This window comes from Cibotium barometz, chromosome 4 (assembly GCF_041138505.1).
Source record: "Cibotium barometz isolate CiBa-2024 chromosome 4, ASM4113850v1, whole genome shotgun sequence".
Taxonomy (NCBI): Eukaryota; Viridiplantae; Streptophyta; class Polypodiopsida; order Cyatheales; family Cibotiaceae; genus Cibotium; species Cibotium barometz.
Genome location: NC_141049.1, coordinates 22,795,184 through 22,819,532, shown reverse-complemented (window position 1 = coordinate 22,819,532; position 24,349 = coordinate 22,795,184). Strand labels below are relative to the sequence as shown.

At 40.6% G+C, this 24,349-nt stretch overlaps 1 protein-coding gene across 1 annotated transcript; it reads right to left on the bottom strand.

Annotated features, from left to right (window-relative positions):
- Positions 1-2,433: 2,433 nt before the first annotated feature.
- On the bottom strand, positions 2,434-4,792 carry LOC147639044 (putative aquaporin TIP1-1). The gene is made up of 3 exons (XM_086786724.1): positions 4,571-4,792; positions 4,154-4,404; positions 2,434-3,515 (listed from the first exon to the last, which is right to left on the bottom strand). Exons 1-3 carry the CDS (start codon positions 4,701-4,703, stop codon positions 3,138-3,140), a joined length of 762 nt encoding a protein of 253 aa, XP_086642850.1. The 5' UTR covers positions 4,704-4,792; the 3' UTR covers positions 2,434-3,137.
- Positions 4,793-24,349: the final 19,557 nt, after the last annotated feature.

Below are 24,349 nucleotides of genomic sequence, written 5' to 3'. Positions count from 1 at the left end.
TGAGACCATCAAGAGCATATGGCTCGACATTACACACCCTCTGCGGTCAGTAGGGGAAGCTGCAGGGACATTTTGACCACATGCGGAAGCGGCGGGAAGCCTTCTTGAGACTTTGGAGGCGTGGCCTTTTCCTCACTGATAGAGGCGGTGACCCCATTTGGCACTATAGACCACCTGTGTGGTTGTTTATGCCAGCTCCCCCTTTATGAGATACCTCATAGAGCGGCCAACCGGAGGAGAAGCATCTCTTTCCCTTATGATCACTTGTTTCCCGCCCTTATATGAGGCGAGCTTGTATTTAGCCCTTTGTGGTTGTACTTAGCCCTTTGTGGTTGTGTACAAGCCTTTCGTGGTTGTACTTAGTCCTTTGTGGGTGTTTTCTCTTTAACTAATCGAAGGATCTTTTTCTCGGGAAAAAAAAAAGTTGGGGCCCTTACACATTCTTCTCTTGTTTCTCTGCAGCTCAAGCAACTTGATTTTCTCTATAGTTTGATGATATGCGGAAGGGAAGTTTTGGCAACATTGTCAGTCCGCTTGGTTACCTCACTTCACCCTCTACCATATCCAAGTGAGGTTATGAGTTGATACCGCTTAAAGCATATTTGTTTGTTGTATTTGCCTTTCTTTTCATAGCCATGCACTAGTTTGACACATTCTCAGAATCAATTTTGATGGTGGAATTTTGATGCCTTCATGAGGGGGTTTAGAAATGAGACTTAATTGTTGAACTACTTCGAATTGTGAATTGCATATAACATTGTTAATATAGCTAGTTAGAGGTTAATTGCAATGTACATATTAGCCATCACGTTCCAACTCTGGAATGATTTTTCAAGGTATGTTACTAGAATTCTTTATGTAGCTGGGCATCATGGTTGGGTTACTATTAAGTACTTGGGGGTCTTGAGTGCTTGGGAAGCTTACTAATGGGAATCAATAAATAATTCTTTTAATTGATCTTACACCTGTAAATTCCAACATAGTAGTTATGTTATTATGTGTTGTAAATGCAGTCATGTTGTTATATGGAGAGTAGTGCCAACAATTGATGTGTTTAATGAATTTTGTAAGGCTGTGATGGATCCCTTGCGATTTTCGAAGTGTATAACCTTTTCTACAATTGAAACCAGGGGAAATTCATATTCAAAGCCTCTTTACCATTTTAGCAATAAACCCTTTCGGTTATTTTACATATTCTTAGGTGAACTTGCAAGAGGTGATTCACAATCATGATGGCTCAATTTGATTAGAGTGTTCACAATCATGGTGCCTCATTTCATTAGTGTTCACAGGGGCTGAAATTTGAAGGCCTATCTTAACCTTAAAAAGGCCGCAAACTAGGTTGACCTTCAAAATATATATATGTTTGCAACCCTATTTTCTATATGTTTGTGTAATTTTGCAACCCTATTTTCTAAAAGGCCTGCTCGAGAAGGTTTAAGGGATTTTTTGATGCGCTTTCTAGGTTTCAAATTTCGGTGTTCACAATGATTAGGGGGGTTAAGATTTTGTGTTTTTTTGTTCCTTATAGTTGCTACAATTCTGACCTGCTTTAGTAGGCTTACTTTACAGCCACCACTCGCTATGAAGGCAACGTACAGGCATTATTCTCATGGCACAGTGATCAAGTCATTTTCACATGTTTATACAGTCTAATTGCCCTCTCTACGTGGGCTTGCCTTTGGCAAACTTAGAAATAATTTTATTTAAATTAAAAAATCGAGGTCTCTCTCCTCGCTCTTTCTATCGTCTTAGGAGAGTCGTTACTTTTTGAAGCTTCTTTTCAAGGGTAAATCCACCCCGGCTGGCTTTGTCTCATTTAAATTCACCCAAGCCCAACATATATTTCCACCTCTCTCTCTCTCTCTCTCTCTCTCTCTCTCTCTCTCCTCTTTATTGAATTGTAGGTGGACAGTAATCTTTGTTGAGTGAGTGTGTGTGTTCACTCAATAATGGGAGGTGGGTAGTAATTTTTGTTGAGTGAGAGTGTGTGTGTGTCTCTCTCTCTATGAAAGAGAGGGAGAGGGGGGGGGAAGAGAGAGAGAGAGAGAGAGAGAGAGAGAGAGCCTTTTATTGTAAAGGAAAATCTGGACCATCAATCCAACACAAATTTGATCGATTGGGAGTTAAGAAGTGCCATGGCTCAAGTCAATGGATGCTTATAATATGGTGAATGCTTTATTATTGCATATGACAGAGTGAGGCTTGAAGTGGAGGTAACACATAAATATATTCAACAGAAAGGCAGTAGATTATTTTGAAGTTTGAGTGAGACTACTTTTGAACTAGCAATAGAAAAGTCCTAATGATGGGTGTACGGATTCATTAAAAACTGTGCGGTGGGTAGAAAGTATGTAATGATGCTCACCCATTTAGTATTTTGGGATCACAAATAAGATTGTACCGAATCAAAATTAGCTTTTGCACAGAATCAATTGCAGACCCAAACTTCTTTACAGAAAAAACCAATCACAAGTACATGAAAGATGGAGATTCCTATACAGGATTTCAATCTCCCAATTATTCTACACCAAATGATGTCCCACCACCTTATGATCCATTTAACTCTCTTTATGAAAATAATCAGGGATGGTTGATACATGGATGGCTCAATGGATACGAAATGCAAAGGGTTGGACAACCTCACAAGCTCCTAAAATGACTAAACAATGATGGAAACCAATAGCACTTGTTGTACAAAGCACCACCAAATTGACTTCAAACTCTAATCTTGTAAAGCTTCCCGCTTCCAAACCGATCTGGTTCAATTCCAATCTTCTAACCAGGTTGCTAAATTCATCAAATCTAACATCAAACTTCCAAAGTGACTATGGCTTATTCACCAATCTTCGAAACCTAACTGTGAATTGCCCCACCACGAAGAACTCACTGACTTCCACCAGTTGCCTGGCTTTAAACAACTGCTAACTCCCACTAACTACAGCCATGGTGACTGCCTAACTCGCAAAATCTAGCTTCAACCGATCACCTACGCGACCTTCAATTGATTTTCAGACCAACTTGCTAATTCCTTCAAATTCAAAGACAAGCAGGGGATGAGAAAGCTTGGGTTATCTTCCAATGCACAGTGTGCTAAGCCATTAGAAGAGTAACTTATTAGGAGGGGTGGGGGGTATTTAGTAGTCATCAGAGATGGGTTGGTGGGTGGGCTCGGGGGCCATGATGAGGACTTCATAGACGATGCCAGCGAGGGCCCCACCGAGGAGGGGGCCCACCCAGTAGATCCAGTGGTTGGTCCAGTCCCATGATACCAAAGCCGGACCAAATGAGCGAGCGGGGTTCATGGAACCCCCGTCGAAGGCGCCTGCGAAGAGGATGTTGGCGGCCACGATGAGGCCTATTGCCAGGGGCGCAATGATGCCCACGTTCCCCTTGGCCCTTGGATCAGCTGCAGTTGCATACACTGTGTACACTAGCCCAAACGTTATCACCACCTCCAGTATCAGTGCCCCATACACTGGCTCCCCTGTCGATAATGCATGCGGTGAGGTGGTCTGCACACACACAAAACACACACACACAACCCAATTCAAAACCACATAACCCAATTCAAAAGAAAATTTAAATCCTCTAATTCAATCTTCTGCACGGTTAACATCCATTGTTTCCCCTTTACAAGTTCCATTAATTCATTTCTCATTGCATCACCGTTGTTGTGAGATCCAAAATTTTACAAAACCTTCAATTGCATAACTAAGCCTTTGAAAACCTTTTAAGAAACATTAATAAAACATTAAACCTTTAGTTTCCACCCTTCCAACGTTAAACCTCTGATTTTTTTTTTATTTTTTATTTTGGGACACTTTCACCTTACATTAAACCTCTTCTTTTGTTTGTGAGCACTGACTACTGACAACTATTGGCATGTTCTTGTAACACATCTTATTAGATTGGCACTATGTCAATAAGCAATATATTGGCATGTTCATGTAACACATTTCATTTGATTGCCACTACCAATGCTTTTGCAAATAAATATTGAGTGCGGTTACACATAGTGGGCTGTACTCCAAAATTACCTTGTTCAGGGCAATTGACAAGTTTCCTCAATCCCATAACCGAATGATCTCATTACTGTCATTATTATTATTATGTGTTAATTGGTGTGTACTAGGGAGAGGAGGATACTTACGGCACCGTCTGTGACAAGCGTGAGGAGAAGGCACGCGATGGCGGCTCCGGCGAGCTGGGCGATCCAGTAGAGGATGCCCTTGAGGAGGGTGATGTGGCCGCCGACGAACAGCCCAAAGGTGACGGCGGGGTTGACGTGGCCCCCCGATATGTTGGCCGCGATCGCCACCGCCACAAACAGCGCCAGCCCATGGCATATGGCCACCCCTACCAACCCCTCCGGGGTCAGATCCGCATTACTTGTAAGGCTCGCTGCAACAACAACAACCCAAAAGAAAACACCATAGTTTATCCACAACCTTATATAAGGCATGATTAGAAAGGAGTAAAAGCTACAGTAAAGAGGCAAAAGGGGTGTAAAGCAGATGGTCACATCATGCAAGGCTTCTGTTCGAGTGAGTGCTCACAATGCATTTACCGTAAGCAATGACAGAGCCTTCTCCGGCAAAGACAAAGATGAGGGTGGATATGAATTCGGCGAGGGCACACTTGAGGGTGTCGGGGTGGGTGGCTTCCTCGTAGCGTCCGACAGCAACATTGCGGATAGGCATGGTGGGGGGTGAGAGAAAAGCAGAGAAGCGAAAGCTAAGAGCTAGGCAGTGGGGAGAGGTAGGCCTCTGTCCGAGAGCTTATATGGCACGCGGAAGGGGTTGGTGCTTATCTTCATCAACCTTGTGTATATTTATAAAAATGGGGAAAAGCCTGGCTCTGGCTATTTCTGCCAGCCCGCTCCTTTTGTCCCTCGGCCGGGCTGGCACTCTTGTGGGTCCCACCCTTGCCTGCCCTAAGAGGATTGGCCCCCCTCCCCCTGGGCCCTTGGGCGGTGCCGGCTCCTATGCATCACCCACACACACGTTCATACTACCGGCCCTTCACACGCCCAAGCGCCCTAGCAAAATGGAATCAAACAAGGGGAAACTTCTTCACACCTCCTTGTCCAAGGTTTTATTGGTGGATGGGTGGGTGTTGTTCCTTTACACATAGAAGGGTCCTACGAAAATGGAAATCAAACAAGGGGAGATGTTGATTGATTGGGGACTTCCTCACCCATCCTTGTCTAGCATCTCCAATTTGTAGGGACAACACAAAGGACGAATCGATTTTGAAAGGGGTGTTGCATTAGTACACACCCACACCCACCTTGGCTCTGTATATATCCTAATTTAACTTTTTTTTATGTTGTGTTGACATCACATTTTTTTCGTACCCTTAGAATATCCTTCCGATCATCCTTCCATCATAATTTCTGGCCTAACTCTCATTTCAGCTTAATGATAATATTTCCACATCAAATTCTATGTCGTTGCCCAAATTATACATCATCCCACCTCTCCACTAGTCCTTAATTCCTCTCTTGCGGTTGTGGAACATTTCTTGTGCTTTTGGATCATTGTTTAACATCTGTTGCATTCATTAAATGAACCTATACCATCCCACTTCCATCTTCTTTTTTGCACCCATTTAACCTTGTACATTGCACACACACATTGCACACACACACTTGGGAGTCAACCAATGTCTCCAATACTCTTGACATTTTTAAGAGGTACCCTTACAACTAAAAAGTAGCATTTTTATGTTTTTAAGACTTGAATGCTTATCTCATGGAACCACCCTCCACACAAGTGGTGTATGTTCCAGCGTTTCAATCAAGTAGCATTCCACTCCCTTTCACAACAAAAGATATGACATAAACCTCCATGAGCTTCCTACTCATGCTTTTAAAGAAAAATGTTGTGGTATCTTTTCCCAATGGAGGATAACCAACGTGTTGGCGTGTGCACCCATAAACCATTACACAACAAAAACGGTTACCTCAAGTACATTAGTAAAATCCAACATGATGCTTTGCAATGTTATAAAAATCATAATGTGATAAAAAGAGTGTGCACCCATAAACCATTACACAACAAAAACAGTTACCTCAAGTACATTAGTAAAATCCAACATGATGCTTTGCAATGTTATAAAAATCATAATGTAATAAAAAGAGTATGTGTGCATGATTACAAATATTTTCACCTAAAGGAACATGCATGAACTAGAAAATGACTTGAAGATTCCCTTGAAAAAGAAAATGTGACTACCTAGCTATCTATAGCTATTGTGGATTTTTCAATGGTCTTTGTTTTAATTTATAGCTTGGTTGCCAACTTCCTTTGGTGCTACTCCTCAAATACACACTTTTTAGCACACAATCCAACCTCATGATGTGCTTTCATATTTACTTTTGTAACGTTCAAAAACATGGTCATACCTAATTTATTTATAGTACTCACAATTAGAATTCATATTCATAATGGGTTGCCATTAGGTAACCCATCCTTTACACACAAGATTTAAGTAGTTCACTTCTATCACTAAGCGATGAATTTAATCTATGTATAGGTGCTTTGTTTGTCTTCTTTGCTACATGTCACTTTGCATGATGAATGTACTTTGAGGGGAATGGCCTTTTGTTTTATGAACTAGTGTAAATTTCTTTTTCTTTTCTTTCTTTTGGGTGTGTGTGTGTGTGTGTGTGTGTGCGAGCGCACATGCATGCATGCATGTGTGTGTGTGTACATATATTTGCATGCATACATATGTGTATGTGTATGTGTATGTGTATATGTGTGCATGCATATATGTTTATGTGTATGTGTGTGCATGCATATATGTGTATGTGTGTGTGTGTGTGTACACATATGTGCATGCATACATATATGTGTATGTGTATATGTGTGCATGCATGTCTACGTGTTTGTGTGTGCACGTGTGTGTGTACACGCATGCATGCATGTACACATACAGGTATGCATGCATACATATATGTCTGTGTGGATATATAAATGTGTGTGTGTTGGGGGGTGCAGGTGGGGTTTGGATGCCTAGAGGTTAGTGAGATGGGCATGGGAAATCACGTGGAGTGGCAAGAGATTTGATGCAATGATTAACACCTTTGTAGAAAACTAAGCACAAAGTACTTAGGGAATCAAACCTTAAGATCCACTTCCCTCAAATTACAAGGTTTCTAATGTCAGATAAACCTGGGTTAATTGTTACAATTGGCTAAATAACCACTTTAGGATCTCTTAAAGTTGGAGAAGAAAACTATATTCACCATTTGGATGTGCCTCCCACTTCATTTTTGTCATAAAAAGGTGATGATCTCTCTCTCTCTCTCTCTCTCTCTCTCTCTCTCTCTTCATCACAACTTTTTACATCCAAATACATAGTGCATATCATCATTAATGTGCTGACAAATAGGAACATATATAACCAACAACATATGCCATAGACCAAGTGCCACAAGGATTCTAGTACTAATATTGGTTCTAGCCTAGTGATTTATCTTTCAAATCTTGGATTTATACAAGAAAGGTAGTCTTTATGTCAAAGAAGTTAGCTCTCTTATGTTGGTTTAATTTATAATATTAGTTCTTATGTGAGATAATAAATTAGTAAGTTTCTAGATACATTTATTTTTCACATAACCAATTATGGCATTAAGGTGCTTTTTGGAAATACATATTGAAATAGCATTTTCTATAAGAAATATTTTGAATAAGAACTAGAACAACCATCTAAATTTTGAATAAGAACTAGAACAACCATCTCTAAACTATTGAATTATCGTAAAAATTTTAGATGAATTAAAAGTTCATTTATGTAATTATTTCTAGGTAACATTCTAGAGAAAATAACGTGTAGTCATTCTCGAAATTCAATTTTCTTTATGTTCAACATTTGGAGACCCCATAAACTTTGCATTATCATTTTTACTTCTTTAAATGAATGGAGATATGGGAGTATGCATAGTAAAACCACTAAATATATATTTGAGGATTTAGTGAGGTTAGTTATCCTCCCTCCTCCTCCATTTCCCTTTTTCTTTATGGGTTCTTTGCTCTCTTAGAAATCTCCCCTCACATTTTTAGGTGTAATCTCTCACAAAATCCCTTAGATTTAGGCATTGGCAACACCATATACTTTATAGACCCCTTGAGTGGTCATGAGAAAATAATAGCATAGATGCCTAATAACAATCCCCCCCCGCGCAAAAAAAAAAGAAAAAGAAAAAATGATAGCCAGATTTTATCCACGTTGCCAAAGAAAAAACAACTATAAATAATACACGAGTGCTCATGGTGGGTACAAACCTTGGCTACAAATATATGTGCCTACAAACTTGCATTTATAGCTAAAAGGCCACCACTAATGTGTGAAAGGGTGTAAAATGCAAGTCATCAACTGAAATTGAAACTTAGGATTTAAACCAAGGTGATGTCTTTTCCATATACTATTATAATATGTGACTAAATGTGTCACAGATTTTCATTTGGAGATGCATTCTTGTGAAGTTGATGATGGTGTTTCCATTACTCCTACATTTTGTCTGCAACCTATGTAAAAGATTAAAATACTATATGGAACAATAGCACTCGCATGATTTGCATGCAAAATGTGAACTTTCACAGGATTCACAAGCTTCCAAACATGTCGCAGTAAGGATGGTCAGTGGCCTATAGTGCCATTATATACACATTGAGCACTCTTGAGAAAACAAAGCACGATTCTTTTGATAGTGAGCCCAAAGATAGTGGCACAGAGGAAGACAACTTAAATCAAGAGTTGTATGCTGAGGAAAAGAAGCATAAGAGTGGCAAGAAAGTTCAAAAAGCAGACAAGGTGGTCAGAATGGAAGCCTTAGTAGTTGCTACTATAAACAAGTTGGGTATAGGTGGCACAAAATCTCCTAGTATCTTGGACTTCAAAAAAGGACTGTTATGATCTTTATGAAAAAAGGAGGGCCACCTGGAGGAAGAATGTAAAATGAGTGTGACATGTGACATGTGACATGTGACATGTGACATGTGACATATGTTAGACCTTCACACATCTAACATAGAATTGTAGGTATAACATTCAAATAGACCGCTAGAGCCAAACCATCAATGTAGTATCTATGCTTATTAGCATGCTTAGCTAATAGTTCAAGCACCTAGATGATGGAATAGATGAGTGTTATGGCTCACCCTATCCCTCCTTGAAACACATCTAAAAAGAAATTACCTGGTGAACTGCAACTATCGTGAGGATCTTTCCAATGGTCGAGCTCGTAACCCTCGAGGTCTCCAAGCTCTACAACTCCTTGAGAAGCAATTCCAATGCACCTCCCGACGAGCGTTGTCACACCATCGCGTTGTTGCACTACGGGTTCCTTATTCTATACCCCCATGTAATATGGTACTTAACAAATTATCATGGAAAAATGTAAGGGAATCAATCCTTTACGTAATCTAACCTATGATAGTAATTTCATAATCTTAGTATCGTCTTGTAGAATACCTCTATTCATCATGCACATTACTTCACATGAATCTTACACCAATCCTCTTCTATTTACTCATAGAAGCCAGGGGTGGGCTTGACGTTCCTCTTGAATTAGGAGACCTCTTCTTGATTAACATGGAAGGACTCATGTCCTTCTCGATACTTTCTATATAAAAAAACTTTATCACAGTCTCTGGCTATAATTATGGCTTGTGAAATAGAGGATGGTTTTACATTCTTGATGATGAGGTTATTCAAAGGTAGATTAATCTTCCAAATGAATCGATGGAGAAGAGTTACCTCATCCATCTCTGGAGCTAAGCTAATCGAAGAATTTTAACAAAAGTTTGGTGGTATTCTTTTAGGGTCTTCCTTTCTTGGGTTAGCTCCAAAAATTCATTCATTTTATCCTCTCAAAATCCTAGAGGACAAAACCTTTTACGAAGGTGTACTTTCATGGCATCTCATAACTGATTCTAGCTCCAGTGGTTAGATTGACAACAGTGCTTCCAACTAATTCAGCATTTCTTACGATTTTTAGACGAGCAAGGGTGAACTTGCTTCTTTCATTGTATCCATGAAAAGCTCAAAACTATCAAATACTTATCATAGCGCCACATCTAAAGGCACTCTGGATTAATATATGTGAGATCTTCATTTTTTGAGAATTACACATTTGGTGCCTTGGGATTGACACATCCAAAGATTATCAGGATTAACATGTCTGAGATGATTAGTTTTTTGAAAATTACACATCTAGTATCTTGGGATTAACACATCTAAGAGCATGATCCTCTGGGAATTATACATCCGAAGTTAGACCCATGTTTGTTTGAGATGGGTTCAAGATCTTAGATGATTATCCTAGTGTAAAGCATCCAAAGGATGGCCTTCACACGCCAACTATTCAAACCATAATGGAGTTATAATCTTAATAATTTAGAATATGCAAGTTAATGAGATATATCCTGAAAATTTCTCTAAACAAAGTTTTGGTCTATCCTTCTATTCAGTCTCTCACTAGTTTCTTAATTTGAACACCCTATGTTTTTCCTCACAAAAGGTTTTCTCCCCAATCTAATTTCTCAAATTTATTATACAAATATCTTGCGTGTGCACCCCCAAGATATAAGCACAATTTCATAGGATGATTGTCTCAACATGTGAGGATATTCAAATCACTTCTATGGCTAGTAGAGATGGTTGATTCGTCCTCATATGATAAACAATCACTTGTTTTAATCCCTTGATAGTTAACCTTTGAAAAACAAATCCTAGGAACTAAGATCGGCTCTGATACCACTTGTAAGGTTTTGCCCTTCCAAAAATAGGGGAAACACTTAAGATAGTCCTCTAAGTCTTATCTTAGAGAAAATTTCCTACTCATCGACACCTTGACCATACAGAGATTTGGATACGATTCATAGGTAAGACCTAGTTCTGTCTCGCAGGGGAGCGTGGTCTTCTAAAAATCAAATCACCCATAGGGTAATTGATCATAATTTGGACAACTACTAGTCTTGATTCCTAGAGACAACGCTTTTTTCCTCATCCATGCAAGGCACAGCCGCTAGCCTAGTCTTCTAGAATAGAATTGCTCGAGAACCTATTTATCTAACGTAGGGCTTTCACACTTAATATATTGGAAAGCTACCCGACTAATCGGATCCACCCGTCCATAGGATGGTGCCGTCGGGGCATTCCATCCTCCCACTTTCCACCACGCGTCAATTCGTTTTCTAATTAATCCTACCACACTGTTTGACATAAATAAACATGTTCCTTAATTAAGACCCTTTTCACAAGGTTTATTAAAACAAACTTTTTTCACAGTACAATAATGCCAAAGACAAGATTTATAAAAAAAGTTTATACATGAATCAATTCCATACAAGCCAAACCGGCTCTCTTATTCTTTTCCTTTATATCGTCGATGATCTAGAATTCGGCCTTCCAGACTCTACATGCTGGGCAAAACCCTACGGGACCATACACCTCATTGTCAGCCCACTCGCGAGGACTCAAGCCGGCCTGTCACCCTCTCAGGCTCCATCGCTCGATCCTCCCGCCCCTCAGAGGGATGTCTGTGCACTAGGGTGGGCTAATTCACCGCACTAGCCTGGGCTCTCAGAACTAGGCAACATCACAATCACTCGCCTCAATCGGCGAACCTCATTCTCCCAATGGTATGAGGGATACCATGGGCCAACTCTGGGCCTTACTAACGTCTCCGCCGTTCGGCTATACAAGCACAAGAACGGGCCAGCGTCAAGGCAGGGAGAGTTGTACCTGTACCTTAATTTAACCAAGATAATAATCCATTTACTCACTAAACCATAGGACTAGAATCCATGTTACCTTCTTAAGAAAACAATCCATTTCACAAAGATTTTAGTATTTCAACTCGAGATTGCGATAAGACATTCTGTATTAAGGCATATGATGTTGTTTAAAAGAATACAAAATTTAAATAGTAAATCAATCAAATAGATCACTATTAACAATTAATAGAGAAGCCGGGGCCATACCTCAACCCCTAAGAATGATATATAATTGAAAAACAAAATATGTATATACCTTATAGAAATTTATCGTTTATCGTTGCCTTTGCTCGTTAACAAGAGCTTTAGAACTTGACATATGAGAATAGAGTCTTCTAATACCTTCTCTTATGATTGAAATCATCCAATCATCCCCAAGCTTTATCTCCTCTTACTCGTACTGTGACTCTTCTCTCTTTCTAAGGTCTATGGCAAAATAGCCTTCTCTTACAGGGCTACGGCATACGATTCTTTCTCTAAAAGAAAAGCTATGGAGTTTTGGTCTCTTCCTCCGAAAGACCATAGCAATCTAAGCTTCTTTTCTAAGATATTAGATAAGAATGAAGGGATATATACATCTCAAACTCTAGGATTACCTTGAGGCTACTTGCTGTCTTCCTACAGTTTTCCCTGTGTAGAGACCCTGACACAATCAGCAAATTGTCTTGGCCATAACTCTCTGATGAAAACTCAGAATATGGTCATATAACCAGTCAAAAGAACCGGAAGGCATCTAGTCTATTAGCTTACGCAAGAAGAATAGGCAAAAACGTCTGTATATAGCCACAAACGTGCCATCTTTAGAAACGTATTGTTTTTCCACATTTTTAGTATGCATGGACTCTAAATATGTAAAAGTACTCTATATACAACCTCATATCACCTAAATTTGAATTTCTATTTTTGGAGATACTTATCTCTTAATAAAACTATTCTTGTCTTCTTATTTCTTTTAGGATTCTTGGAGCTAATATTTTTATTCTAACACTTTCCTAATGTTTCTAGCCTTATTGTCTCACTCTTCTCTAAGTACACTCTCTTTCCTTATTGAAATCTATATTAAAAGAGACACATACGTGGTTAGGCTCATAAGAGGCCTAATGCTATTACAATGACTACTCTCATAATATATCTATGAAGTACATCACTTAGGACTTTATCCTATCTTTCTACCACACGCTCTTCTTGAAGTGGGAATCGCCCTTAATACTCTGTCACACCATTATGGGCGCTCGTCCAAGTTGTAGCTTTGGATACTATTGCTTCATATCTTGAATGTATGACCCTTTGGTGTATCTATCGTAATTCCTTGATGTAAGATAATGGTGGTAGATCTTGTTAACCCTAGAATTGGGTTAACAAGGAGGTGGCAGAGGAAATGGTTATGAACTATCTCTCACCAAAAGAAATGCACTTTTATTATATTGCAAAGAATTGAGTCGCCAAAACATTGAGTGTTAGATATGGATGAAGCAATAATAGGAGTTGTAAGGAGGAACACCAGAGGAAGTAAGTAATTCCCAAGCACACTAGCCAATTAATATGGTACATACATAGCCTCTAGAAGAGGAAGTAACAACCACAGTGTTGTCTCACAAGGTTAATGAAACCTATGATTGAATCCGAACTTGGGAAGGCCAAGAAAAAACCACTTGTATGCGAGGAGCAGAGAAGATTCAGAGAGGGCGATGACCAATAGTGCAAAAAGCACAGGGTTAGGTCGTGTTATCATATTATAGTAGTGATGTGTGTGAACACACTTAGGACCGCCGGGGCACTTTTTCCCTCACTAGGAGGTTTTTTCCCCCGTGCATTGTATATACGCCCATTATCTTCTAGGGCTTGTTATCTTTCATTTTTGGCACTCATAATACACTACTGTGTTGTGCTCAAGCTTCCTCATCTTCTTGAAGTTGTGTGTGCATTCCTGCAACCCTAATTCCAACAATTGGTATCAGAGCAGGCTTCTTCCTCCCGGGCAGCATCACCGGCACCTGCCGCTTCATCTCCTCCGATTGCGACGAGGTTTCACGAGCGTCTGCAGGTTAGTATATGCATTTTAGAATTTTGATCTGAGGTCATTTCGCCCTCCGTTTTTGCATTCCAAGTACTGCGCAGGCAATATCGTCCTACTGTGCAGATTTTCTGTCAAGATTGAAATCTGCAGGACAGGTGCCCATTCGTCTGTTTTGGGCTGTGCTACATAGCACAGGTCGATTTTATACAGGTTTACCTCTTACAGACAGCATTTACATCTAGAAGTACAGTCATTGGCCATGGCTGACAACAATGATGTATTCCGCATGTTGGCTGCTGAGGATAAGTTGGATGGCACCAACTATCCATTGTGGGCATATATGATGCGACATGTATTGGTAGCAAAGGGGTTATGGAACATTGTGCAGGGTATTGATGCACGTCCTATTGTGGCTGGGAATGCTGCAAACACATCAGAAACAGGTACTGTTGATGATGGTGCAGGCACAAGTGCTGTAGCAGCTGTTCGAGAACCACCACTTTCAGCAGAGCAGATTCGTTGGGATGGTAGAGATGCGCAGGCTCATGCCTTGATTGCGCTGTCTGTCAAACGTACCATTATCCCACATATTCGCTCCTGCAGGACTTCTAAGGATGCTTGGGATGTACTTGCCACATTGTATCAGGCAAGAAATGAGGCTCGTGTTGCTTATCTCCGAAAACAGTTGGAGAGTGAGCATATGAACGAAGGTGATTCTATGGATAGCTTTTTGACAAAGATCAAGGATTTCAAAGAGCAGCTCATTTCTGCAGATGAAATCCTGTCAGACAGTTCACTTGTGCAGACTGTTTTGAATGGTCTACCAGATTCTTATCAGGGTTTTGCTTCCACTCTTCGCTTGATGATGAAAGGCAATCCCAATGCCTTATCATTTGAGGAGTTAGTTTCTGTTTTGCTGCAAGAAGACCAGTCAAGGCAAAACAGGAATATTATGCGTGTCGCAGATCAAGCTTTCGTTGCTAATCAGAGAAGCGGGAAAGGTAAAGCTGGCTTTTCTTCTAGTAAGCAGAAATCTGCAAATGCTGCGCAACCAAAGAAGGAAGACAAAGATGAGAAGAAGGGTGACAAACAGAAGACATTTTGCAAGTACTGTAAGGGAAATGATCATGTCATCAAAGCGTGTCCTAAGCTGGCTGCGAAAGAGGCTAAGAAGAAAGAGGCTGGTATGGCTGTTGCAGATGCCTCTCCTTCTAACAATGAATCTGCTAATGTTGTGCTAGATACAGAATGGGCATTCAATGCGCAGTGCAGTTATGACCCATCTTTGCATGACACATGTATGTCTGCAGTAGATTCAGATGTATGGTACTTTGACAGTGGTGCCACTAAGCATATCACCTCGCAGCGCAGTTTATTCACTTTCCTTGAGTCTGCTCCCACAGGGAATACTGTCACTTGTGCCAATAACTCCTCTTATCCTGTTAAAGGAGTTGGACAGATTGTGCTGAATGTTGCAAATGGCAACACCTTTACACTTTTTGATGCATTGTATGTGCCAGGGATCAAAAAGAATCTGCTGTCAGTCTCCGCATTTGCCAAAACAGGTTTGGTTGTAAAATTTGTGGATGACAGATGTACTGTTCATGATCTCTCTTGTGGTGACATCATTGTAGCATCTGGTTCACTATGTCGAGGGCTGTATAAGCTCAATATGGATGGCAAATGTGTAGAGGATTCAGCATGTGCTATTATGGATACGCAGGCTATTTCAAATGCAAAACTGTGGCATGCACGTTTTGGTCATCTGAATTTTGCAAGTTTGCTGCGCCTGCAGAAATCTGAAATGGTGTCTTCTTTGCCTAAGCTTGAGGCACCTGTCAAGCATGTTTGTGAGGGCTGCATATTGGGTAAAATGCAGCGTGCTTCCTTTCCCAAAGATGGATCAGTGAGAGCTGAACGCAGATTGCAGCTTGTTCACAGTGATGTTTGTGGTCCCATGCAAACTCCATCATTTGGAAACTACCTTTACTTCGTGACTTTCATTGATGATTTTACCAGGCATGCATGGGTATATCCTTTGAAGGCAAAGTCCGAAGTGTTTTTGTGCTTCAAACAGTTTTTGGTTATGGCTGAAAATGTGTCAGAAAGTAAGATGGGCACCCTCCGTTCAGATCGAGGGGGGGAGTATATGTCTTCAGAATTTAATGCATTTCTGGCTGAGCGTGGGATAAAACACCAATGTACAGTGCCGTATACACCACAGCAAAATGGTGTGGCTGAGAGAAAAAACAGGTCTCTCATGGAAATGGCAAGATGTATGGTTAAGAGTCAAAGTCTACCACATGGTTTTTGGCTTGAGGCTGTCATGTGTGCCACTTATGTACTAAACAGGTGTCCCACCAAAGCATTACAGGTTGTCACTCCATATGAGGCTTGGCATGGCCGCAAGCCATCTGTTGGCCATTTACGTGTTTTTGGTTGCCTGGCATATGCATTAGTGCCTGTGCAACATCGCAGAAAATTGGATGACAAAGCTGTCAAATGTATTTTTGTTGGATATAGTGCTGAGAGCAAAGGCTATCGTTTGTATCATCCACAGACAAAGCGCATTTTGGTTAGCCGTGATGTTGTATTTGTGGAAGATGCAGTTCAGCCCTTGGTTTCATGTACTAAGGAGACAGATATCAGCTCACGTGATGTCTATGATACATTGTTGCCTCTTTTCAGTGGTGCACAGTCAAGTGCAATACCTCATGAGGCAGTTTTTCAGCCTATGCAGGTTTTAAATGATGGCACAGATCAGCCTATATCTGATGCAGATGTGCATGATGCACTTGAGGATGAGAGACAAGAGATTGAGGGCTCTAGGAATATGCCTAGATGGCTGGTGCAGACTTTGCGTGACAGCAAGTTGGATGCCCCTTTGTCTAGTCGCACTCGTTCTGGCTCTCATGGTGCCTCTTATGCGTCAGATTGTTATGCATTGGCTGTTTCTAGTATGTGCGATGAAAGTGAGCCTGTTTCATTTGATGAGGCACAAAGTTCAGAAAATTGGATGACTGCTATGCAAGCAGAATACGATGCTATTATGAAGAATGGTACATGGTCTTTATGTGACTTGCCCCCTGGCAAGAAGGCCATTGGCACTAAGTGGGTATACAAATTGAAGCGTAAGCCTGATGGCACAGTGGATCGCCATAAGGCTAGGCTTGTTGCAAAAGGTTATGCTCAAGAGAAGGGCATTGATTTTGATGAGACTTTTGCTCCCACATGTCGTATGACCACTGTTCGTAGCATCTGTGCATTAGCAGCTCATAATGGTTGGAATGTACATCAGCTGGACATAAAGACTGCGTTCTTAAATGGAGATTTGCATGAGGAGGTGTATGTATCGCAGCCTCGTGGTTTTGTTCAAAGAGGGCAGGAAAACAAAGTGTGCAGGTTAAAAAAGGCTTTATATGGTTTAAAGCAAGCTCCACGAGCTTGGTATGAAAAAATACATGCATATTTGACTGCACATGGGTTTCAGAATAGTCCAACAGAAAGCACTTTGTATGCTAAACGTGTGGATGGTGTACATCTAATCATTGCTCTCTATGTCGATGACATGCTGCTCACAGGACCAAATGAGAGTCATATTGCTGATTTTAAGGCTGATTTGAATGCCTCTTTTGAGATGTCAGATTTGGGGCATTTGCATCATTATTTGGGGATACAATTTAAGCAGTGTGATGGAGGTATTGCTTTGTGTCAGACAAAGTATATTGAAACATTGTTACGGAGATTTGGCCTTGAAGACTGCAAGCCTATTGCTACTCCAATGGAGACAGGTTTGAAGTTGAGTCTTCATGATGCTGGAGATCACTTTGATGTCACACTCTATCAGACAGCTGTTGGTTGCCTCATTTATGTATGCATTACGAGGCCAGACATTCAGTTTGCAGTCTCACAGGTGAGCAGATTTATGCATAGCCCAGGCATTAAGCATTGGCAGGCAGTGAAGCGTATCTTTCGCTATTTGAGTGGTACTCGGCATCTTGGGTTGTTTTATCCCAAGGGGGGATCATTGCCGCCAGATTTACATGCTTTTTCAGATTCTGACTGGGCTGGTTGTTATGACACACGCGTGTCCACGAGTGGTTTTTGCTTCATGCTTGGAAGCTCATGCATATCATGGTTGAGCAAGAAGCAGCCTACTGTGGCCACTTCTAGTTGTGAAGCTGAGTACAGGGCAGCTTTCACAGCTACGGTTGAGTGTGTGTGGCTCAGACGCCTTATGGCTGATTTGGGTGTTGGGCAGCCATCTGCCACCACCATCTTCACTGACAGTCAGAGCGCATTGGCAGTTGCGCGGAACCCAGTGTTCCATGCTCGTACGAAGCACATTGAGGTGCACTACCATTATGTCAGGGAGAGACTCTCTGCAGGAGAGATCAGTTTGGCTTATGTGCCAACACAGGATAACCTTGCAGACCTTTTCACAAAGGCTCTGCCTCGTGAGAAGTTCGAAGCTTTTCGCAAAGCTTTGGGCTTACTCCCTTTTGTGGATTCGTCCACATAGCTAGACACTTCCCTATACATGAGTGCTAGCTCTTGTTCACCGCATCACTCCAGGGGGGATTTGTTATCATATTATAGTAGTGATGTGTGTGAACACACTTAGGACCGCCGGGGCACTTTTTCCCTCACTAGGAGGTTTTTTCCCCCGTGCATTGTATATACGCCCATTATCTTCTAGGGCTTGTTATCTTTCATTTTTGGCACTCATAATACACTACTGTGTTGTGCTCAAGCTTCCTCATCTTCTTGAAGTTGTGTGTGCATTCCTGCAACCCTAATTCCAACAGGTCGAGAAGACTCAAAGCAGGTGATGACCAAGAAAAACCACGTGTATGGGAGGAGCAGAGAAGAGTCAAAGAGAAGGTGATGACCAATAGCGCAAAAAGCATAGGGTTAGGTCGGAAAGACTCAAAGCATTTAGTCCCAAGGAATAGTGGTAATTGGAACATGCTCGGATCAGGTTAAAGTAAAGGAAATTAAGAAGAAATGGCCCAAGGAGAATGGGCAAAACAAGAAGAACCAAGGAAAGCAGCACATGTGCATGATGAAAAATTAGAGCATGCAGAGATATTTACAGAAGAACAAAGAGTCAATAGAAAGGAAGGAGGAATTAAAAGCCCTTTTGAATATGATGTGCATGATGATTTGAAAAATAAAAAATTAAATATAACACTCAATCAGTTCATGGCTTTAATACTGAATTAAAGGCATGTATTTCTTAAGAAAGCTGATGGAATCAAGCCAAACCATGGTAGTGGAAAACCCATTAGAAACTGTAAAATGTGGAAATGTGTGTGTCAAGGATGAAGTGCCTGAGATGGACACCACAAGTCCATTTGTTACAATAATAAGCATTTGTGTGGCTCGTTCAATGCCTTGGGGATAGTCTTGGAAAGGGAATTTTAGAGTGAATATTATGTCATAGACATGTAGGGATTTGGCCAACAAAGGAGATGCATCCAAGCCCTATTTCCCTATTTCAGTGAGGATGGATGATTAGAGAAGTGTTAACCTTATAGGAATAGGCAAAGGAGAGGAAATCAACATAGCAAGATACAAGTTCTCTATTGTGTTTATTGTACTTAAAGTATAAGAGTTGTCAAGAGCATATTCGCTTCTTATGGGTGACCTTGGCTAAGGCATAGCAAAGTTAAACAGATTTGGGAAATAAATCAAATAATGATTTAGAAAGGGGAGAAGAAAGTGAGAATTTCAATTTGCGCAAAGATTAGAATGGAATCAATTATTATACCAATCTATGTAGAAGGTATGTAAAGAGAATGTGGGGGAGAGGGAGAGCTTCAAACCCTAGCAAGCAACAAACACACACACACAACAGAGAGTAAGACACAAGAGAGAGATGGATAGCTGAATTTTCTTTTATCTTCTTCTTCTCTACTCAACCAACATAACATAAATATAAGAGTACACACTATATGGGTTAGTACTCGACTACTACAACATACAAGGGTCAGTCCATAATGTGAACCCGACTAAATGAGCTGGCGCTATAACTATGCCAGTCTCTAGTAATCCAAAATGGCTGTCACATAGCTTATCATCCCACTAGCCACATATCACCCATAATCTCACCAACCATGCCACTGGTGTAGATCCAAAATCTATCACCCAGGCAGGTCATCAATGTTCGTTGTAGCACTAGTTGAGCTCGATATCTCAACACTCCCCCTCGAGCTCAACTCCACACACTGCACTCTAAGTAAGCTCCTAAACTTGTGGAGCTTCTTTGTGCCCAATGTCTTCGTGATGAAGATGTCAGCCACTTGATCCTCTATGCTAACATATACTGGATCTACATCTCTTGCTAGAACCTTCTCCCTCACAAAGTGATAATGCACCTTAATGTGCTTTGTTCTAGCATGATATACTGGGTTACTGGCCAACTGTATGCTGCTCATGTTGTCACAATATATGACAACTGCCCTATCCATGGGCTCTCCCATGTCACCAAGTAGCTTTTGAAACCTAGCTACCTCACAACTTCTGAAACCTAGCTACCTCACAAGCTGCCATAGCAGCACCCCTGTACTTTGCCTCTGTAGTACAAGGCAACTATTGGCTACTTCTTACTGCTCCAACTTACAGTAACACTCCCAAATGAGAACATAAAACCACTAGAAGATCTCTTGTTTGCAATACTACTAGCCCAATTAGCATCTGTGTACCCATGTAACTATATCTCTGTACCAGCCTCATAGAAAAGTCCTTTATAATCAACTGTGGACTTTATGTACCTGAGAATCCATCTAGCCGCATCCAAGTGTGGCTTCCTACGGGCCTGCATAAACTGACTCACAAGTCCAACAACATAGCTCAAGTTTGGCCTTGTAATGGTTATGTAGATCAAACTACCTACTATGTGCCTGTATGTAGTGGGGTCCTCCAAAAGCTCACCTGTATCTGCAGAAAGCTTTGTGTTATGCTCCAATGGCACTGAAATAGGCTTACAGCCTATCATACCATACTTGGACAACATGTCCAAGCCATATTTCCTCTGCAATAGCAAAATGTCATGAGGTGATCTCACCACCTCTATGCCCAAGAAATACCGCAGCTCACACCCAAATCCTTCATCTCAAACTTTTGCTTCAAAAGCATCTTGACATCATGTATGTTTGCATCACTATCACCAGCGATAATCAAGTTATCCATATACATGACTAATAGAATGATCCCTCCATCTGTCTTTCTCACATATAGTGAAAAATCTGCATTGGATATCTGAAATCCAATGGTAACAAGATACTCCCCGATCTTGTTTGACCATGCTCTGGGTTCCTACTTTAAGCCATACAAGGCTTTGCGTAACCTGCACACAAAATTTGGATATGCATCAATCTCATAACTTGGTGGCTGCATCATGTACACTTCTTCTTGTAAATCACCATGCAAGAAAGCATTCTTTACATCCATTTGATGTAAAGACCAACCCTTCGCTACAGCCATAGCAATGAGAGCTCTCACAGTTGCCATTCTTGCAACTGGGCTAAATGTCTCATAGTCTATGCCATACATTTGTGCATAGCCCTTAGCAACCAATATTGCCTTGTACCTGCTCATTGAACCATCAACATTGTGCTTGACTTTATATACCCACTTACATCCAATTGCCTTCTTTTTCTTAGGCAAAGACACTAACTCCCATGTTGCATTTGCATCCAATGCTACCATCTCCTCATCGATGGCATCTTCCCATTTCTTATTTCCAATTGCCTGCTCAAAGCAAGTGGACTCAACCTCCTGCATTTCTTTTACCATGTAAGCATAATGATAGGCTGTATATCCATCATATCTCAATAACCTGTCAACAGGGTATCTAACCCTTATAGACCTGTGTACACATAGATCACTACCAGGTGTCCTCAAAATAGCCCTAGTTCTCCTTACACCAGGAGTAACCACAGATGGAATGCCAAGCTCCTCATCAAGGCTCTGCTCAGAGCCACTAGAGTCACCATCCACATATGAGTGACCTGTGCTGACAGATCAAGCACAAAAGGTTGATCTACCTTTTCCTTCCCTTTTCGTGATACATGTGTACCTGCATCATTCCTCAACCTGCCTGACCATGGGCTAACATTGGATCCACTACTCGAGGACTCCCCAAGTCCACTCATCACATATGATTGCTGTTCTACATGTGGTGCAACATCAGAACTTCTTACATCTGCATCTTCTGTTGCCTTCACTACTGGTGCATACCAGCTACTCATCTCATTGAAGACAACATCTCAGCTTACTCGCATCTCACGAGTGGTAGGGTTATAGCATCTATAACTTTTTTGCTCCATAGCATAACCAATGAAAATGCATTTCTGGGTTGTTGCAAGATCAGGGTGTCCAGTTTTATCCAGTTTATGCTGGACTGGGACAATGCTTGGAGAGCAAGTTTTGGGGGGCAAGGTACTTAAAATGAGATCAAGCAAATAATAGAAAATACGCTTACCCTTAAACTAACCCAATATAACTTAAATTAATATAAATTAGTCTAATTAATCAAAAATATGATGAAATGATAAAAAAATGATCTTTCCATACTTAAAGTGATCCAATTTATTTTTCCATAGATGCACCATTACAAGCACACTAGTCCCTATAGGTTTTATATAATTCACATCAAAAATGTAATTTTACTAATTAGATTATTAATATTTGCAGGCCTTCTAATAGTCTGGAAGAATTTTGAAAAAGAGATCATTAAAAATCCAACCATTGGATTTGCAATTTTTACTAACCACCACGTTCTACTAATGTCTCAGTATCTACCCACTCTTTTGATCTACAAGATTGAGGATTTTAAGTGGTAGCTATTGTGGGTACAAAAAGTGGCGTACATTATAACACTTTAAAGACCTTGAAATATTTAAAGAAAATAGACAAATATCTTAAAATTTTCTCGAAAAATCAAGTTAAGCTCCATAATATGTGAAGATCTAAGGTATAAAGTGGGAATCTCATATGAGTTTATTTGTAAAAGATATTAGCATTTTATGGAATCAGTTCAAATTTGGGACAGGGTGTATACATTGACTTTCTACCTAAGAAAATGAGGACTTTTGACTATCTAATGCTTAATCAAATTATGCAACTATATTTCCAACTTTGAATATGATGTTCCAACAAAAGAACTTGAAACTAAATTCCTTCATTTACTAGGAGAGATTAGCCACTAAAGGTAAACAAATGCCTGTTTTTTTACTGTTTATAGGGTGCCTGAGTGGACAAAACTGGGCACCCTGATCTTGCAACCACCCTTCTCTACCTTTGGATCCAACTTTGTTCTCACTTTATCAGGAACATGTACATATGCAATACACCCAAAAACTTTCATGTGAGACACATCCGGTCTTATGCCTGTAAACTTCTGTTCAACAGGAGTCATACCATGAAAAGTTGTAGTGGTCCTGCTCATAATAATGTACACAACAGTTGCTACTGCTTCTGTGCAAAAGTAATGTGGCATATTCTTTTCAGCCATCAAGGCACGTGTCACTTTTGCGATGTGCCTATTTTTCCTTTCTGCAATACCATTCTGTTGGCAGAGTGTACCTGCACATGTAAACTACCTCTTGATTCCCTACTTTCTCCAGGAAATCACTAAACTCATTGGAGAAATATTCTCCCCCACCATCTGATCTTAGGCATTTTATTTGCATGCCTTTTTCCTTCTCGACCAAGGCTTTAAATATCTGAAAGTGAGCAAACACCTCACTTTTCTCCTTCATGAAATAAACCCACACTTTCCTAGTGTGGTCATCAATGAATGTAACATAGTACCTGCAACACCTGCAATTGTTGCATTCTTGGTCAGTCCCCATACATCTGAATGTATGACATCCAATAGCCTTACACTGACATGCTCTTCATGTGGGAAAGCATGTTTGGCCTGCTTTTACCAAGTTGGCATGCTTCACATACCTTATGCATACCGTCAACCTTAAACTTTGGCAAACCTGCAAAAACAATATTTTGGGCCTGCATAGACTTCAGTCTTGTACATTCACATGACCAATGCGCTTGTGCTATAAGTCAATATTTGCAATGACAAGTGTTCCATGCGCAAACATGGTTGCCTTTATCTCAGACATGTTCACATCCAAAGTAAACATCTTGCCATTTCTGTTACCCTTTGCAACCAAGAGACACTTATTTTTGAAGTCTTCCACAAAACATCCTTGAGGATTAAACCTCACTTGCAGACCCTACTCAACCATCTGTCCAATAGAAACCAGGTTCTTTGTAATATTCAAAACATAAAGTACATCAGTCCAAGTACTTCATTTTGTCATCCTGCATAGACAATGGCACTTTACCAACATGCACAATAGGATGCACAGTATCATCACCTGTTTCTATATAACCTGATTTTTCTATTTTTTACATATCTCTAAACAACCACTCAGCATGACTGGTCATGTGGTTAGAGGTGCCAGAATCCATATACCATATATCTTGAGGTCCTGACACATCCCCTATTCTGGAACTAAGCATATGTGCTGCA

Coding starts and splice junctions, on each gene's coding strand:
- LOC147639044 (XM_086786724.1), bottom strand. CDS start 4,703: ATGCCTATCCGCAATGTTGCTGTCGGACGCTACGAGGAAGCCACCCAC. Junction 4,405..4,570: donor AGGCTCTGTCATTGCTTACG/GTAAATGCATTG, acceptor TTGTTGTTGCAG/CGAGCCTTACAAGTAATGCG. Junction 3,516..4,153: donor CGCTTGTCACAGACGGTGCC/GTAAGTATCCTC, acceptor GTGTGTGTGCAG/ACCACCTCACCGCATGCATT.